At 46.3% G+C, this 19,341-nt stretch overlaps 1 protein-coding gene across 2 annotated transcripts; it reads right to left on the bottom strand.

Moving 5' to 3' along the window:
* Positions 1-2,619: 2,619 nt before the first annotated feature.
* On the bottom strand, positions 2,620-16,945 carry LOC310636508 (uncharacterized protein). Of its 2 annotated transcripts, none has more exons than XM_083356425.1 (5): positions 16,918-16,945; positions 13,045-13,872; positions 11,124-11,238; positions 5,120-5,209; positions 2,620-3,878 (listed from the first exon to the last, which is right to left on the bottom strand). In XM_083356425.1, the coding sequence occupies exons 2-5, from the start codon at positions 13,813-13,815 to the stop codon at positions 3,088-3,090; spliced, it is 1,767 nt and encodes a 588-aa protein (XP_083212551.1). In that variant the 5' UTR covers positions 13,816-13,872; positions 16,918-16,945; the 3' UTR covers positions 2,620-3,087. The 2 variants fall into 2 exon arrangements, with proteins under 2 accessions (XP_083212551.1, XP_083212550.1); XM_083356424.1 differs by lacking the exon at positions 16,918-16,945 and adding an exon at positions 16,670-16,721.
* Positions 16,946-19,341: the final 2,396 nt, after the last annotated feature.

Genomic DNA, 19,341 nt, shown 5'->3' with positions numbered 1-19,341 from the left:
GCTGATGAAAAATAACAGGTTTCTAATCAGTTGTCCTCGTTGTTTTTATTCTTTCATCTTTGTACATAGATCCATTTCTCAACCTTAGCAACTTTAAGATGCGTGGGACTTCAACTCCCAGAATTCCCCAGCCATCAAAGCAAATCTTGCTGAGGAATTCTGAGAGTTGAAGTCCATGCTTCTTGCTAAGCTTGAGAATCACTGACATAGATGTTTCCAGCCCCGTCTTCTCTCTCTCTCTTTTTTTTAAGAGATTTTATTAGTTCTTTTTTCCTTACATACATGTTAGTTTTTCAACCCGTGTGCAGTCTGGGTTCAAAAGCGCTAATACATAGTCAAGTCCTAATCTTTGGTTCTTTCCTCAGTCTAGCCCAGGGGTCTTCAAACTTGGCCCTTTTATGACTTCTGGACTTCAACTCCCAGAATTCCTCAGCCGGTGTTTCCGGTTGAGGATTTCTGGGAGTTGAAGTCCACAAGTCATAAAAAGGCCAAGTTTGAAGATGCCTGGTCTAGCCATTTGTAGAATGACTCCCAGGTTTGGTAGTATTCTGTTTCTTCTTTATGTTTCAATCTCACAGTTAATCTGTCCATCTCTGCGCATTCCAATATTTTTTTTAATTACTTCTTCCTCTGGTGGTATTCCTTCATTTTTCCAGTATGGCGCGAAGGTTATTCTTGCTGCTGTTGTAATGTGTAGAACCAAATAGAAACTTTGTTTATTAATCTTTTCTGGCATTATACCTAGTAGAAAAAGTTCAGGATTAAATCTGGTGGACATGTGGTAAAGCAAAGGCTTATTGGGGAAAAAAATACATGCTTGGGTTAGAAAAAATGTTGGGAGAACATGCAGTGTTTAATCCAGCCCCGCCTTCTACTGCACAAACAGGTGTGGCTATGAGGGCCACTGTGAAAGATTTCTCTGAAAAGGCTTTTATTACCACCCTCTGAGCATTCACACAACTTTGTTAAGACGCAAAGGTGTGAGCTGCTCTTACTTACTGCCTTCCCCCCCCAAAAAAAATTGTGATTTATCACTTGGGGAGATTCTTTGATGAGAGAAAAAGGACTGCATTCCAATTTAAATGGTATCAAATTCAGGTTCTGTCCCAGTCCTGCCAATTTAGGAACACGACCCCCCCCCACCCCCCCAAAAAAATCCCACGTTCCTGAAATACTGTGTCACTTTTGTTGTTTAAAAATATAAATTATGGCAGCCTTTTTCTTGTTTTCTTCTGGTGATAACACAGGAGCGTAAACACCCGACGGTGGTTAGTTAAAAAAAACCTGTGGTTTAATATACAATGTGGGGGAAAAAAACAATATTCAGGGAGCATAGAGCAGGGGTAGGCAATCTCGGCTTTTTTATGACTCGTGGACTTCAACTCCCAGAATTCCTGAGCCAGCATGGCTCAGCTTGGAAACCTCTCCCTTTCCCCTCAGCATGGCTGGCTCAGGAATTCTGGGAGTTGAAGTCCAGGAGTCATAAAGCAGCCTAGGCCAGGGGTAGGCAACCTTGGCTCTTTTATGATTCGTGGACTTCAACTCCCAGAATTCCTGAGCCAGCATGGCTCAGCTTGGAAACCTCTCCCTTTCCCCTCAGCATGGCTGGCTCAGGAATTCTGGGAGTTGAAGTCCACGAGTCATAAAGCGGCCTAGGCCAGGGGTAGGCAACCTTGGCTCTTTTATGACTCGTGGACTTCAACTCCCAGAATTCCTAAGCCAGCATGGCTCAGCTTGGAAACCTCTCCCTTTCCCCTCAGCATGGCTGGCTCAGGAATTCTGGGAGTTGAAGTCCACGAGTCATAAAGCGGCCTAGGCCAGGGGTAGGCAACCTTGGCTCTTTTATGACTTGTGGACTTCAACTCCCAGAATTCCTAAGCCAGCATGGCTCAGCTTGGAAACCTCTCCCTTTCCCCTCAGCATGGCTGGCTCAGGAATTCTGGGAGTTGAAGTCCACGAGTCATAAAGCGGCCTAGGGCAGGGGTAGGCCACCTTGGCTCTTTGATGACTCGTGGACTTCAACTCCCAGAATTCCTGAGCCAGCATGGCTCAGCTTGGAAACCTCTCCCTTTCCCCTCAGCATGGCTGGCTCAGGAATTCTGGGAGTTGAAGTCCACGAGTCATAAAGCGGCCTAGGGCAGGGGTAGGCCACCTTGGCTCTTTGATGACTCGTGGACTTCAACTCCCAGAATTCCTGAGCCAGCATGGCTCAGCTTGGAAACCTCTCCCTTTCCCCTCAGCATGGCTGGCTCAGGAATTCTGGGAGTTGAAGTCCACGAGTCATAAAGCGGCCTAGGGCAGGGGTAGGCCACCTTGGCTCTTTGATGACGCGTGGACTTCAACTCCCAGAATTCCTGAGCCAGCATGGCTCAGCTTGGAAACCTCTCCCTTTCCCCTCAGCATGGCTGGCTCAGGAATTCTGGGAGTTGAAGTCCACGAGTCATAAAGCGGCCTAGGGCAGGGGTAGGCAACCTTGGCTCTTTGATGACTCGTGGACTTCAACTCCCAGAATTCCTGAGCCAGCATGGCTCAGCTTGGAAACCTCTCCCTTTCCCCTCAGCATGGCTGGCTCAGGAATTCTGGGAGTTGAAGTCCACGAGTCATAAAGCGGCCTAGGGCAGGGGTAGGCCACCTTGGCTCTTTGATGACTCGTGGACTTCAACTCCCAGAATTCCTGAGCCAGCATGGCTCAGCTTGGAAACCTCTCCCTTTCCCCTCAGCATGGCTGGCTCAGGAATTCTGGGAGTTGAAGTCCATGAGTCATAAAAGAGCCGAGGTTGCCTACTCCTGGCATAGAGAATACAAGATAGTCAGTTATATTCAAACGGTTCAAGAGAGCAAGAAGATTCCAGCAGCAATTCTCCTCAGACACAGTCTCTTAAAGGGATACTACCCCCAGGTACTCTGCTGACTCATTCTCTTATATATCACTTCTGCCGGTCAACTACTAAATCATAATGTCCTTGACAACTTTTATCCTGAAAAAGATTGCGCATTGCTTCTCATTTTGTGAACACCGCTTGTGGTTTGTCCCCTTCCCCGCCACCAAAAAAATAAAAATAAAAAATAAAAAAATAAAAAAAATTATCAAATGCTGAACAGGACTTCATTGATCACAAAAGTCTTGGCTGTGGTCTGAGTTCCCCCTTGATCTTTCCCCACGTGGATTTTCTGATGAGTCGCCAGGCAGTCGCCCCGACTGAAGCTCTTCCCACATTCAGGGCACCGATAGGGTTTCACCCCCGTGTGAAGCCGCTGATGCCGGATCAGGTCCGAGTTCTGACTGAAGCTCTTCTCGCACTCGGCGCACTTGTAGGGCTTCTCCCTGGTGTGGATCCGCTGGTGCCGGACGAGACTCGAATGGGCGCTTAAGCGTAAGCCGCAGTCGGAGCAGCTAAAGGGCTTCTGCCCCGAATGCATCCTCAAGTGCATATCCAAGATGGATTTACGCAGGAAACTCTTGCCACAATTGGAGCAGTCATAGAGCTTCTCCAGCCGGTGGACTCTCTGGTGCGACGTCAGGTTCGCTTTGTGACTGAAGCCCTTGCCGCAGTCCAAGCATTTGTGGGGCAGTTCTCGGCTATGGAGTCTGGGATGGACGGGGACCCCCTTCCCAAAGGCTGAGTTTTGACTGGGTCTCTCCTCCGGGATAAGAACGAGGCGCCTGTTTCTCGTCTTCTTCCGCTGCTTCTCCGGAGGAACTCCGACCTCGTCCCCCTCCGCCGTCCGAAAAGGCTCCGGTTTAGCCTTTTCTCCAGCCTGATCCCCTTCCCACCTCTGCAAACCATCGGGATTCCAGGCGATTTCTCTCAGCGCTTCGCCTCGGATTTTTTCTAACTGCTTGCACGTTTCGCCATCTTCCTTCTTGGAGACACCTCCTGGAGCAGGGAGAGACACCCAAATGAACCACGGCTAGTTCTCAACTGACAACAGCTCTTTTTTTTAGTGACACTTAGTGTTCTGTTCCAGCCTACGACCGGCCCTGTTTCTGTGTCAGGGACAACCCCTTTTTCCTTTTTACAGTCAATAGGCTGGAAAAACCCAACCCAAATTTATTTACAGTTCAAACAAAAAAGCAACAGAGTATTTCCTTCAAAAAATGAATCAAAATATCAAACAAGAGTCCACAAACAAGAGTTAAACAGAAGTAGCAAGAACAGACCAGGATTCTCTTAGAATGTCTCCAAATGGTTGCCTTCAGCAACCAGCCCCACCCACACCTTTCCCTTTTATTATCAGTCCCAAGGCGTGGCTTCTCACTGCCTTCTCCTCCTATCACTGAGTTGCCTCATTGATTTTCTCTGCTCTGCTCTGCTGGATTGCCTTCTGCTTCTAGCGTCCCTGAACAGATTCAGCTGTGACTCTTCTGAGTCCGACACCTCGTGCTCACCCAGCTGAGCCTCATGAAGAACATGACTGGAGGGACCAGGCTGAGAGTCCTGCAGTGCATCAGAGCCTCCCTCTGACACCAAAGGCTCTCCAAAACCCTCCTCCTCCTCCTCCTCCTCCTCAGATTCATCGGACTCAGCTGCTGGAAGCACAGGCTGACACTGAATCACAACACTTAGCAACCATTGCATCGTCCCCGCGGTCGAGCGATCCAGATTCGGACGCTTGGCAACCAACTCGTGTTTACCACGGTTGCAGTCTCCTGGGATATGTGGTCCCCTTTTGCGAACGTCTGACAAGCCAAGCCAATGGGGAAGCCAGATTCACTTAGCAACCGGGTTTACCAACTTAACAACTGCAGGGACTCGCTTAAGAACCATGCCAGATGGGGGCAAAGCTCAGCTAGCAAACGTTTCACCGAACGAACGTTTCACTTAGCAACAGAAATTTGGGGCTCAGTTCTAGCCCTAAGTCAAGGATCACCAGTGCTATCAACCAGAAAAGTAGTTCTGAGCAAAGAGGAGTGCCTTCTCATCAACTCCCCTGCCTTGTCTCTGCCTGCCTGGCACTCCGGCGCCTTGGTCATCCTTATTCCAAAGGTGCTTTTTCAGGAGGCAACTGGACTTTCTCGTTTTTCTTGGAAGATTCTGCTGTGAGAGAAAACCCCCCAACTCACTTGTTGTATCTCACAGCAATTGGCAATCGTTAAAGAAGGCAGATGCCCATTTACCTGCACGTTTTCCTTCTTCCGAAATCTGGAAAAATGTCTTGTTTTTCTCTCCCAGCCAGGAGGCATCACTTTGGGGTAACAGTGGAGCTTCTGTGGCAGATTTAAAAAAAAAAAAGCAATACAGACGCGTGAGTTAACTTCTACCTTTCTAGTGGCAGACAAGGATTTCCATCCTTAAGGACAAAGAATCCCTGGACCTCAACTATCCCATTAATCTAAGCTCAAGAATGGCCAAGTAATGCCGATGAGCGATCGCAGACATGTCAAACTCGCGATGTCACATGACGTCGCACAACGTATTGGAGCTTTTTCGCCATTGCCGGCAATGGGGTTGGGCGTGGTTTCCCGGTGATGCATCCGGCCCGCGGGCCGGCACTTTGACACCCCTTAGCTACGGACACGGATACTGTTAAATGATACCATCTCTTAGGAAACCTGTAGCAGCAGGCCACTGAGTTTGCCAAAGAGCTAGACTAGATGACCTTTTGGGTTCCCGCACGGTATCTCTACAGTGGTTCGCTTGGGGGACCAAAATGCATTGTGACTAAGTGAAGCATTTATAAAGTGAGTTTTGTCTCATTTTACAACTTGTCTGGCCACAGCTGCATTTGTTAAGTTAGTAACACGGTGGTTAAGTGAAACTGGATTCCCCGTGGACTTTGCTTGTCAGAAGGCTGCAAAGGCTGATCACATGACCCTGGGACCTGCAACCCTCATAAATGTGAGCCAGTTGCCAGGCGTCTGAATTTCGACCATCTGATCGTGGGGATGCTGCAACGGTCGTGTGAAAAACGGTCTAAGTCGCTTTTTTTTTAGTGCCGTTGTAATTTCGAAAGCTCGCTCCTGAGAAATATTCATTTTCTCTCAAAGGTGGCCTTCAGGCTAAGACCTTGCTCTCCAGTTCGTTCAATGTTGGCTTCTTACAACCAGGCCTCACACTTATGACCATTGCAGCATTCCTGGAGTCATATGATCAAAATCCAATTGCTTGACAACCAGCATGTATCTAAGTGGTTGCAGAGTCCGGGGTGTGTGTGTGTGTGTGTCACGTGATCACCTTTTGGGATCTTTCCAGCCAGATTCCAACAAGTAAAGTCAGTTGGGGGAAGCCGGGTTTGCTTAACAGCCACGGGATCCCCTGACAACTGCAGGGATTTGTTTATCAGCCGTAGCAAAACAAGAGAGATCAAAACTCATTTAACAACTGCCTTGCTTGCTGGTCCAATTGTGTTCATAAATAGAGGACTCCTTGCCAAAAAAAGGTGCCTTTCTGCCCGTTTGCTTGGGGATGGGGAAAGCAAATGAGGTCACAGAATAATTGCAAGCATGGCTGAGTCTGAGTGGAAATTATTTATTTTATTTATTTTATTTTATTAGATTTATATACCGCCCTTTCCCGAAGGACTCAGGGCGGTTTACAGGGTATTTAAAACCAAACCAATACAAAAGTTAAAAAACAATAAAAAAAGATTAAATTATCCCTAAAAAAATAAAAACCCCAGTTAAAAATTCTCAGCCTGGACCGGAGAGCTCAAAGAGCCAGGTCTTCAGGTCCCGGCGGAATGAACGAAGGTCATTCAATAGGCACTGTGGGGAACCCAGAGAAGGATCAGCTACTATAGAATATCAAGAAGCGGAGTCAGGATCACAGAACCATCCTCCACAGGGGGCGGTTCATCCTCTCCTTAAAAACTTTTGAAGCAGGAGAACACAACCTCTGTAAGATTTAGAATAGTATAGAATATAGTAGAATAGAACAGAACAGAACAGAATAGAGTAGAATTAGAATAGAAGTGAACAGAACAGAACAGAACAGAACAGAACCAGAACAGAACAGAACTGAATAGAATATAGAATAGAATAGAACCAGAACCAGAATAGAATAGAATAAATTGATAATAGAATAGAGTAGAATAGAAATAGAAATAGAACAGAACCAGAATAGAATAGAATAAATTAAAAAGAATAGAATAGAATAGAATAGAATAGAATAGAATAGAATAGAATAGAATAGAATAGAATAGATTGAGAATAGAATAGAATAGAATAGAATAGAATAGAATAGAATAGAATAGAATAGAATAAGAAATAGAATAGAATAGAATAGAATAGAATAGAATAGAATAGAATAGAATAGAATAGAATAGAATAGAATAAGGAATAGAATAGAATAGAATAGAATAGAATAGAATAGAATAGAATAGAATAGAATAGAATAGAACAGAACAGAATAAGGAATAGAATAGAATAGAATAGAATAGAATAGAATAGAATAGAATAGAATAGAATAGAATAGAATAGAATAGAATATAGATGGAAAAGAATAGAATAGAAATAGAACAGAACCAGAATAGAATAGAATAAATTAAAAATAATAGAATAGAATAGAATAGAATAGAATAGAATAGAATAGAATAGAATAGAATAGAATAGAATAGAAAATATGGAAAAAATAGAATAGAATAGATTGATAATAGAATAGAATAGAAATAGAACAGAACAAGAATAGAACAGAATAAATTGAAAATAGAATAGAATAGAATAGAATAGAATAGAATAGAATAGAAATAGAACCAGAACCAGAAGTGAACCGAACGAATAGAATAGAATAGAATAGAATAGAATATGGAAAATAGAACGGAACAGAATAGAATAGTATAGAATAACAGACTTGAAAGGGACCTTGGAGGTCTTCTAGTCCAGGGGTCACCAACCTGTATGCCGCGGCTCACTACCAGGACGTGGTCTATTGGCCACTGGGCCGCATGAGTGGCTGGCCAGTGCGCGCACTCAGCCGCCCTTGCATCATGCGGGCACCACCGTGGCCACGAGCGTCACGTGGGCCCCACTGTCACTGCAAGCGTTGCGCGGGTGCCAGCGTCCCCGCACGCACTGTGTGGGCGCTAGCGTCGCCCCAAGCATCACACACATGCTTGCAGCCGTGTTCGTGCGTGGCCACGTTCGCACGTGCGCCTGCGCGTAATGGCATCTGCCCCTTTCCTTTCCCACCAGACCACCAACCTGGAAAGGTTGGGGACCCCTGTTCTAGGCCGACCTGCTGGTTAGGCAGGCAACCCTATTCTATTTCAGACAAATTTATTTATTTATTTATTTATTTAATTTATTTATTTATTTATTATGGGACTTATATGCCGCCCTATCTCCCGAAGGACTCAGGGCGGCTCACAACAATAAAACAGCTATTAAAAAAAAACAGTAATACAAATATAAAAAAAGAATTAAATTACAAAGCCCCATAATTAATTACTAAAACCAATAAAATTAAAACAATATTAAAAAAACCCCATCCTCAGTCCAGGTCGGCCAGTTGAAAAAGAGACGTCTTTAGGTCGCGACGAAAGGACCGGAGATCTGGGGACATCCGAAGTTCTCGGGGGAGCTGATTCCAAAGGGCAGGCACCCCAACAGAGAAGGCCCTCCCCCTGGGGGTCGCCAGCCGACATTGTCTAGCCGACGACACCCTGAGCAGACCCTCTCTGTGTGAGCGCACAGGGCGATGGGAAAACGTTCCTGGCAGCAGACGGTCCTGAAAATATCCTGGGCCTAAGCCATGCAGGGCTTTATAGGTAAGGACCAGCACCTTGAACCTCAGTCCTCCGGGAGAAGGGCAGTATATAAATTTAATAAATATAAAATATAATATAATATATATAATATATAACCAATGCAGCTCACGCAGGAGGGGTGTAATATGGGAGTATTGGGATGCTCCCATCACAACCCGCGCGGCCGCATTCTGCACCAGCTGAAGCCTCCTGGTGGTCTTCAAGGGCAGCCCCATGTAGAGAGCATTGCAGTAATCTACACGGGAGGTGACGAGTGCATGAGTGACTGTACGTAAGGCATCTCGGTCCAGATAATAATAATAAAATAATCATCATCATAATAATAAACCTTTATTGTCAAAGTACAACATGTGTACATTGAGATTAGCTGAGCCTCCCCCCGTGCTCTCCCCCCCCAACACACAGTGACAACAAACCCTCCATCCCACCACACTATGTGAACCAACTACACCACACACCGGCCTCCCAAGTCAATTCTGCATAAGATTACGTCCCATTTAAAAGCCTAACAGCCCACGGATAAAAGCTATTTTTCAGCCTGTTGGTACGGCTGGCTATATTCCTATATCTGCTACCGGATGGTAGGAGAGTAAAGAGATACCGTCCAGGGTGTGAGTCGTCCCTGAGAATCTTCCTCACTCTTCCAAGGCAACGAGCCCTGGCGATGTCATCCAGTGGTGTCAGGGAACAACTGGTGTAGGGTGGTGTAGGGGCGCAACTGGCGCACCAGGCGAACCTGGGCAAATGCCCCCCTGGCCACGGCTCCTATATGATCTAAGTCGAGTTGTGCATCCAGGAGGACGCCCAAGTTGTGCGCCCTATCAAAGGGAGGCAACACCTCTCCCCCCATAACCAAAAGATGGTAAATCTTGGACAACACGAGATGCCGACACGTAGAGCCACTCGGTCTTGGCCGGGTTGAGCTGGCCAGTCTCTTTTTTTTTTTGTACACATTTGTACACATCTTCCTGCCAGGGCATTTTCTTTACTTTTAGGATTTAGGATTTATTAAATTTATATGCCGCCCTTTCTCCCTAAGGACTCAGGGCGGCTCACAACAATAAAAATTAAGAGACATAAAGTACAAAAATTCAAAACGAATATAAGAAATACGGGACAATTTAACACAATAAAAACCAAATTAAAAACCATGGTCAGTCCAGGCCCGCTTGTTGGAACAACCATGTCTTCAGGTCACGGCAGAAGGACCAAAGGTCAGGGGCCGTCCACAGCTCCGGAGGCAACTAATTCCAGAGGGTCGGCGCGCCCACAGAGAAGGCTCTCCCCCTGGGGGTCGCTGGCCGGCATTGCCTGGCCGACGGCACCCTGAGGAGGCCGACTCTGTGGGAGCGAACCGGCCGATGCGAGGTGGACATTGGCAGCAGGTGGTCTCGCAAGTACCCCGGGCCTAAGCCATGTAGGGCTTTAAAGGTAATTACCAGCACCTTGAATCGCACCCGGAGGGCAACCGGAAGCCAATGCAGCTCGCGCAGGAGAGGTGTAACATGGGAGTATCGAGATACTCCCATAAGCACCCGCGCGGCCACATTTTGCACCAGCTGAAGCCTCCGGGTGCACTTCAAGGGCAGCCCCATGTAGAGAGCATTGCAGTAATCCAGGCGAGAAGTGACAAGGGCGTGGGTGACCGTGCATAGGGCATCTCGGTCCAAAAAGGGGCGCAACTGGCGCACCAGGCGAACCTGTGCAAAGCCCCCCCCTGGTCACGGCGGTTCGATGATCTTCCAGGTTAAGCCGTGAATCCAGGAGGACACCCAAGTTGCGGGCCCTTTCTGAGGGGGGCAAGAGCTCTCCCCCCATCAAAAGAGATGGAACATGTTGGACAATGTTTTCAGAGAGTTCTAGGGAGCTGGAACCCAGTGGGCTAATGCCTCCTTAAGTAACACCAGCTGCCTGCAATTAGTGCAGGTTCGAGTCCCACCAGGCTCAAGGTTGACTCAGCCTTCCATCCTTCCGAGGTCGGTAAAATGAGGACCCAGATTGTTGAGGGCAATAAGCTGACTTTGTAATAATGCCGCTTGGGGTGTGTGTGTGAAAGCCCTAATAAGCAGGCATATACATAGAATGAAGGCTACTGCTAAGCTTGTAAGCCGCCCTGAGTCTTCGGAGAAGGGCGGGATATAAATGGAATTAAAATAAATAATAAAAAAAATGACCATTATGGCCGGTCCTTGTTTCTCCGGCCATGGAAAACAGAGGCAGCTGATGTTCAAATGAAAGCGTCTTGGGACAGACGGTTGTCTGAATTTCTCCCCTCCGTCGTCTCTGTTTTCCCAGGAGCCGGGTGATTTTCAGGAAAGGAGAAGCTCCCTGGCTTTCTTAGGACACCAAAGGGATCACAACGTGACAAAGACCTTCCATGGATCGGAGGACTGGGATACAAAGAGAGCTCTGCTTACCTAACAAGGTGGCATGTCCATCACTGCCTTCCTGCTTCGATTCGACGAAGAGAGGTCTCTGACTGGGCTCAGCCGGAGTCCAGGAGAAAACAGCCTGGGCCTTTTCCATGATGCCCTGTGAGATCCAAAAAAAAAAAAAAGGAACAAGTCACAGATGGTGTTAAATGGTACAATCTGATCCTTTTCTCTGATTGGTACTTGGGACTCAGCCGAACTAGAAATGAGAATGGAGGTGTTTGGCCAACCCTAAAGATCTTCTTTGGAAGATCAAGTGAAATTCTGCAAAAAGCTTAGTTCGTGGGTCTACTATCTACTAAGGCCGTGCAGTTCCAGGAAAAGACACAGCTGCTTGAAAGGGCTGCAGCTGTTCTTCTTACGTAAGAATTTCACATCTGCTCCAAAGCACGAGGCAACTGGAATTTCTTGTTTTTCTTTGAAGATGTTTTACTTCTCATCCAAAAGAAGTGACAGCTCAGTTCAGTTCTGATAGCGCTCTTTCTCTCTCTCTCTCTCTCTCTCCAATTTATATGGCTGCCCATATAAACTGGATAGCAGCAAGATAAAAACATTAAACCAATTAAATCAAATACACTCAAGACTCAATAAAACCAGAACACCATTAATCACATATACCCATATGAGAGCCTTGATGCAAGCATACTAGTCTCAATATTTGGGGGCAAAAGCCAGAATGTCCTGGCCAGGAGTCAACGATGATGGGAGAAGTGATCCAACACATCAGGAGGATCACACGTTGTCCATGTTTATTACAGACTTGCAGGCCCTGGAGTCAGAATCTCCTTAATGGTGGCTCCCATATTACAAGTAATATTTTTGTTTAGTAACTGTCTTTGTTTAGCAACCGTTTGCAGTTCTGACAGGGTATTAAAAAAATGTACGACCAATCCTTGCACTGATTGGTCTATCGATCAAAGGAAAGCTAAAATCAGATTGCAACCACACTGGTGGTTTCACTTAGCGACTGCTTCGCTTAACAACCAAGTCTCCAGATGGTGAGACTATCTTTCAATCTGCATTTTTGATGCTGATGAAAAGATGGCTTTGTTCAAGATTTTAAATGACTATTTTTAAATATATATATATATATATATAAAGGTAAAGGTAAATGTTCTCCTGCACACGCGTGCTAATTGTTTCCAACTCTAGGGTGCTCATCTCCGTTTCAAAGCCGAAGAGCAAGCGCTTGTCCGAGGACATCTCCGTGGTCATGTGGCCGACATGACTAGATGCCAAAGGCGCACGGAACGCTGTTACCTTCCCACCGTAGTGGTAACCCACTGAGCCACCGCATCCCTCTCCCTCCCTCCCCCAACACTCACTCTCTCTCTCTCTCTCTCTCTCTCTCTCTCTCTCTCTCTCTCTCTCTCTATATATATATATATATATATATATATATATATATATATATATATATATATATACGTATACACACACACACACAGTATATATATATATATATGTTTGGCAGGTCGAATCCCGAGTGCCGCGTAACAGAGTGAGCACCTGTTACTCGTCCCAGCTTCTGCCAACCTAGCAGTTCGAAAGCAGGTAAAAATGCAAGTAGAAAAATAGGGACCACTACGGTGGGAAGGTAACAGCGTTCCGTGCGCCTTTGGCGTCTAGTCATGCCGGCCACATGACCACGGAGACGTCCTCGGACAAGCGCTGGCTCTTCGGCTTTGAAACGGAGATGAGCACCGGCCCCTAGAGTCGGAAACGACTAGCACGCACGTGCGGGGGAACCTTTACATATAAACACTGCCACTTGGGTTTGCACCGCTACCGACTGCATTAACAGAAAATGCAAAATCAGAACTCTTCTCCTGCTTCAAAGCCGAAGCATCCCTTTGCAGACCCCCACACTTCTTTGGGAACAGCACAGCCCGCAGGTCAAGCTCACCCAGTTTTCTTTCCTCTGAGCCTCTTGCTGCCTGAAAAGGAAATCCTCTGCTAGGGCCACAGCCTCAGCACAGGTCTCCATGCTGCATTCGCACACCCAGCTTTGCATTTCTCGAGGAAGGATAGCCAGAAACTGTTCCAAGACCAGCAATTCCACAATCTGCTCTTTGCTGTTCTTCTCGGTCTTCAGCCACTGGCGACAGAGGTCCTGCAGCTGGGCGTAGACGGCTCTTGGCCCGTCAGCCTCCCAGTAGCCGAACTGCCGGAAGCGCTGGCGAATCTTCTCTCTGCTCAGAGCGTCCCCTCGCAAGATGGCCGTCTTCACTTTCCCATAATCCTCTCTGTCTCCAGCTTCTAGCTTATCGAATGCCTGCCTGGCTTCTCCACGGACAGCAGGCAACAGCCGGGCTACCCACTGCTCCTTGGGCCAGCGACAGGCCTCAGCCACTTGCTCGAAGGAGCCCAGGAAGGTCTTGGCGTCTTCCCATAAGGAAGGGTCCTGCGGGAAATGGGTCATCTCCCAGCCCAAGTGAGAGGACTCCACTGTCCTCAGAAAAGTCTGCCATCGGATTTCCCAGTGCTGGCTTAGATCCTGTTCCGATTCTCCCTTCACCTGATGCACGATAGCCTGTCCGCAAGACCTTTCGGTATCTCCATCCAGAGATTTGCCTCGTCCTCTGAAGTCTACAACGACCCCGTGAGGGATTTCTCCAGCTGGTTTGGACGGCTCTCCTAGCAGATAACCTGGAGTCCCTTCTTCTTCCATTTTCATCCTCGGAGTTCTTCACCAAGATGGCAGCACACGGCAGAATGTTCAGAGAAAAACAACCTGGGGGGGGTGGACACAAGAGGGAGAGTCCCAAAAAAGTTTGGAACAATGATTAAAAATAAACATTTGTGTTTCGTTGGCAAAATTATAAAGTTGTATTATTAAATTATTATTAAATTATTATTAAATTTGAGGGACGTGGTGGCTCAGTGGGTTAGGACGCTGAACTTGTCGATCAGAAGGTCGGCAGTTTGGCGGGTCGAATCCCGAGTGCCGCGTAACAGAGTGAGCGCCTGTTACTCGTCCCAGCTTCTGCCAACCTAGCAGTTCGAAAGCACGTAAAAATGCAAGTAGGAAAATAGGGACCACTCCGGTGGGAAGGTAACAGTGTTCTGTGCGCCTTTGGCGTCTAGTCATGCCGGCCAGATGACCATGGAGACGTCCTCGGACAAGCGCTGGCTCTTCGTCTTTGAAACGGAGATGAGCCTCTAGAGTTGGAAACGACTAGCACGCATGTGCAGGGGAACCTTTACCTTTACCTATTATTAAATTTACAGAGCCTATTTAAAAAAAAAACTATAGTTATTAAAAGAATCCCATTCTCCTCCTTGCTTCAAACAGGACATTAGGCCTATCGCACGTGCAAATGGCAAAGGGGCCATGATGGAAATTAATGTGCTTATTTATAATTTTGCAAAGACACCACTTATCACCTGGTACCAGGCTGGATACATCTGCAAAGACAGGAAGAAAGAGATTTTGCTGTCCAGATACAGCTCAACCTTGGGAATTTAAAGAAGTGTGGATTTCAACTGCCAAAATTCCCCAGCCATTCTGCACATGCATGTTGACTGAGGAATTCTGGGAGTTGAAATCCACACAGCTGAAACCTTCCGAGATTGAGAGACGCAGGCCTGCAGCACTGTTTCCAGCTGAGCGGAAGCTTGCGAAATGTACAGAAGTGAGCCAGACAAAGAAGACGCCTTTGCACAGTGGACTTTCGGAGATGGCTAGGATGAGCACCACGGTTTCCAAAAGCAGCCCATCAATCTCGCTTCAAAGGAAGCAGGAAGTCACATATTTTGGGCACGTCAGTCAACCCAGATGTCAGACCCCCCAAACACAAACCAAGCCACCCAATTTGGGGCCTAGTTGAGGGAGGAAGCCATGGTGGACAGCTGCGAATGGGATCCAAGAGAATACGGACTCTCTTCAGATGAGTCACAAGGGATTTCCATAGGCAGGCAAGGTGACCTGCGCCCAGTCCTAACTTGAAAGCCTCACAGCCTGGAAACGCTGCAAAGCACCACATGACCGAGTGCATGCAGACAGACAGACAGACAGACAGACAGACAGACACTGCTAGAGTTAGAGAGCAATAGAGAAATAGAGATAGAGACGGAGACACAGAGCGCACGCTAGAGATAGATAGCGAAGAGAGAGAAATAGAAAAAGAGAGACAGACAGAAGCAGAGAGAGCGTGCTAGAGCTAGAGAAATAGAGATGATAGATTAGATAGATAGATTAGACGGATAGATGGATTGGATAGATAGATAGATAGATAGATAGATAGATAGATAGATAGATAGATAGATGGATGGACGGACAGACGGATGGATGGATGGATAGACGGACGGACAGACAGACAGACAAGATAGATAGATAGATAGATGGATGGATGGATGGATGGATGGATATAGAGATAGATAGATGGATGGATGGATGGATGGATGGATGGATGGATGGATATAGAGATAGATAGATGGATGGATGGATGGATGGATGGATGGATATAGAGATAGATAGATAGATAGATAGATAGATAGATAGATAGATAGATAGATAGATAGATGGATGGATGGATGGATGGATGGATGGATGGATGGATGGATGGATGGATATAGAGATAGTCAGATGGATGGATGGATGGATGGATGGATGGATGGATAGATAGATAGATGGATGGACGGACAGACAGACAGACAAGATAGATAGATAGATGGATGGATGGATGGATGGATGTAGAGATAGACAGATGGATGGATGGATGGATGGATGGATGGATGGATGGATGGATATAGAGATAGACATATGGATGGATGGATGGATGGATGGATGGATAGATAGATAGACGGACGGACGGACGGATGGACAGACAGACAAGATAGATAGATAGATAGATAGATGGATGGATGGATGGATGGATGGATATAGAGATAGATGGATGGATGGATGGATAGATAGATAGATAGATAGATAGATAGATAGATAGATAGATAAATAGATGGATGGATGGATGGATGGATGGATATAGATAGATAGATGGATGGATGGATGGATGGATAGATAGACAGACGGACGGACGGACAGACAGACAGACAAGATAGATAGATAGATGGATGGATGGATTGATATAGAGATAGATAGATGGATGGATGGATGGATGGATATAGATAGATAGATGGATGGATGGATGGATGGATGGATAGATAGATATAGACAGACAGATACAGAGACACTGCTCTAGAGAGCAATAGAGAAATAGAGATAGAGAGCGCACGCTAGAGGTACCAAAGAGAGAGAAATGGAAAAAGAGGCAGAGGCAGAGACAGCGTGCTAGAGCTAGAGAGAAATAGAGATGATAGATTAGACAGATAGTTTAAATAGATATAGATGATAGATAGATAGATAGATAGATAGATAGATAGATAGATAGATAGATAGATAGATGGATAGAGATAGATAGATAGATAGATAGATAGATAGATAGATAGATAGATAGATAGATAGATAGATAGATAGATAGATAGATAGATAGACAGACAGACAGACAGACACATCTCCTCAGATGGCACACCTGCCCCAGCTTTCCCCAACCGGGCGCCCTCCGGATGAGCCGGGTCGCGATCTCTGGCTGGGCAGAGCCGATCCAGCCTGGAGCAGCGCCGCCGCCGCCGCAGCGGAAGGTCGACGGTCTTCGCAAGGGGGGAAAAGAGGCTCTTCGCGGAACAAGCGGCCTCAAATGGGATCCCGGCTGGGGCGCCGGTGTGGGAGGTGAGGAACCCGCCCGCCTCGCCCCGCTTTCCCCCGGGCTGCGCAACTCACTTTTTCCCCCACCCCATGCACGGCAATCTCCCCCTAGTCCGGCAGCCAGGACTCCCCAGACGGCACGAAGCAAAGCCCGCAAACCCTCTTGCTTCGCTCGGCCTTTCTAGGACGCGGGGACTCCCCGCCTCTCTGGATTTAACCCCTTGGAGGGCCGCAGAAGCTCTCTGAAGAGCGAAGATGGCTCCTGCCTGTCAAATGCTGCTGCTGCTATTATTATTATTATTATTATTATTATTATTATTATTATTATTATTATTATTATTATTATTATTATTATTATTATTATTGTTGTTGTTGTTGTTGTTGTTGTTGTTGTTGTTGTTGTTACTATTGTTACTATTATTACTATTACTATTATTATTATTATTATATTATTGTTGTTCTGTAGTGGGTGCCACATGTCATGACCAGAGAGACAGCAGTCAGGGTTTATATCTTCATTGAATACAAGATGGAACGGAGTCCTTCTTCCCCACATCCCCACCGTCAGCCAATCCGCTGGCTCTATTTTCCCACCAGACAGGTGACACCCAATCCGGTGTCCTGCTTTTCCCGCCGGACAGGTGAACCAATCGGACGCCTGACTCATGCCACCAGGTGTAGGGTGGCATACACAACTATTATTATTATTATTATTATTATTATTATTATTATTATTATTATTATTATTATTATTTATTGTTCTGTAGTGGGTGCCATGTGTCATGACCAGAGAGACAGCAGTCAGGGTTTATATCTTTATTGAATACAAGATGGAACTGACTCCTTCTTCCCCAGGTGCCCTCTTATAGCTTCCCCACATCCCCGCCGTCAGCCAATCCGCTGGCTCTATTTTCCCGCCAGACAGGTGACACCCAATCCGGTGTCCTGCTTTTCCCGCCGGATAGGTGAACCAATCGGACGCCTGACTCATGCCACCAGGTGTAGGGTGGCATACACAACTATTATTATTATTATTATTATTATTATTATTATTATTATTATTATTATTATTATTATTTTAAGGCTTGACCGACTTTCGCCGTCTTAAAAGACCCGTCTGCGTTTAAAAGGCGGGCTGAGTGAGACTTTGGCCACACGGTCGTACACCTTCAGCAGGGTTACCCTGCAGCGGGATCCATTTGAGCTTGATTTGCAGTTGCGAAGGGTTGATACAAGTCGCTTCTCAATTTCTGTTCCCAAATCGAAGCGGGTGGCCATACACCTGGCGGACAGGAAAGCATTACAGAGGGTGGTGAGCACAGCACAAGACATTGTGGGCTGTCCCCTGACACCACTGGATGACCTCACCAGGGCTCGTTGCCTTGGAAGAGTGAGGAAGATTCTCAGGGATGACTCACACCCTGGACGGTATCTCTTTACTCTCCTACCATCCGGTAGGAGATATAGGAGTATAGCCAGCCGTACCAACAGGCTGAAAAATAGCTTTTATCCGTGGGCTGTTAGGCTTTTAAATGGGACATAATCTCTGTGAACTTATGCAGAATTGACTTGGGAGGCTGGTGTGTGGTGTAGTTGGTTCACATGGTGTGGTAGGATGGAGGGTTTGTTGTCACTGTGTGTTGGGGGGGGAGAGAGAGTACGGGGGGGAGGCTCAGCTAATTTCAATGTACACATGTTATACTTTGACAATAAAGGTTTATTATTATTATTATTATTATTATTATTATTATTATTATTATTATTATTATTATTATTATTATTATTATTTCCTCCAACCTTGGCAAAGTCGACCCGGTGACCTAAGATGAAGCCGAAAAGCATCGAAAGAAGAAAATGGTGGGAAACCACTTCTGTATTCTTAGGATGCCGATGATACCACTCTAATGGCAGAAAGTGAAGAGGAACTAAAGAGCCTCTTGTTGCGAGTAAAGAAGGAGAGTGCAAAACTTGGGTTGAAACTAAACATTAAGAAAACCAAGATCATGGCATCCGGCCCTCTCAATTCCTGGCAAATAGATGGGGATGAAATGGAGGTAGTGACAGATTTTATTTTCCTGGGCTCCAAGATCACTGCAGACGGGGACTGTAGCCAAGAAATTAAAAGACGCTGTGCTGGCTCAGGAATTCTGGGAGTTGAAGTCCACGAATCATAAAAGAGCCAAGGTTGCCTACCCCTGAGATAGAGGAAAAACTCTAATCCTTTTGCATTCTGGCATCTGCAGAGTTAGAGATGAGAAGGCCTGTTTCCTTCCCTCCACCACCCCCCTCTTCCCCAATTTTTCCAGCTTTTTTATTTTCCCCAGGCCTTCCCATCTCCTGCACAGAACTGGAAGTGGATCTGGGGGTCTCCCCGACAGTTCTGAGAAGCTGCTGAAATTGTGGGGAGGAGCAGGAAGAATTAATTTAATTTTAATTTTTTTTTTTAAATTTTAATCCCATTTATATCCCGCCCTTCTCCGAAGACTCAGGGCAGCTTAC

This window comes from Vipera ursinii (genome assembly GCF_947247035.1).
Source record: "Vipera ursinii genome assembly, chromosome: 2".
Classification (NCBI taxonomy): Eukaryota; Metazoa; Chordata; class Lepidosauria; order Squamata; family Viperidae; genus Vipera; species Vipera ursinii.
Note: the sequence above shows the minus strand (reverse complement) of the source record. Positions and strands in the feature narration are given on the sequence as shown.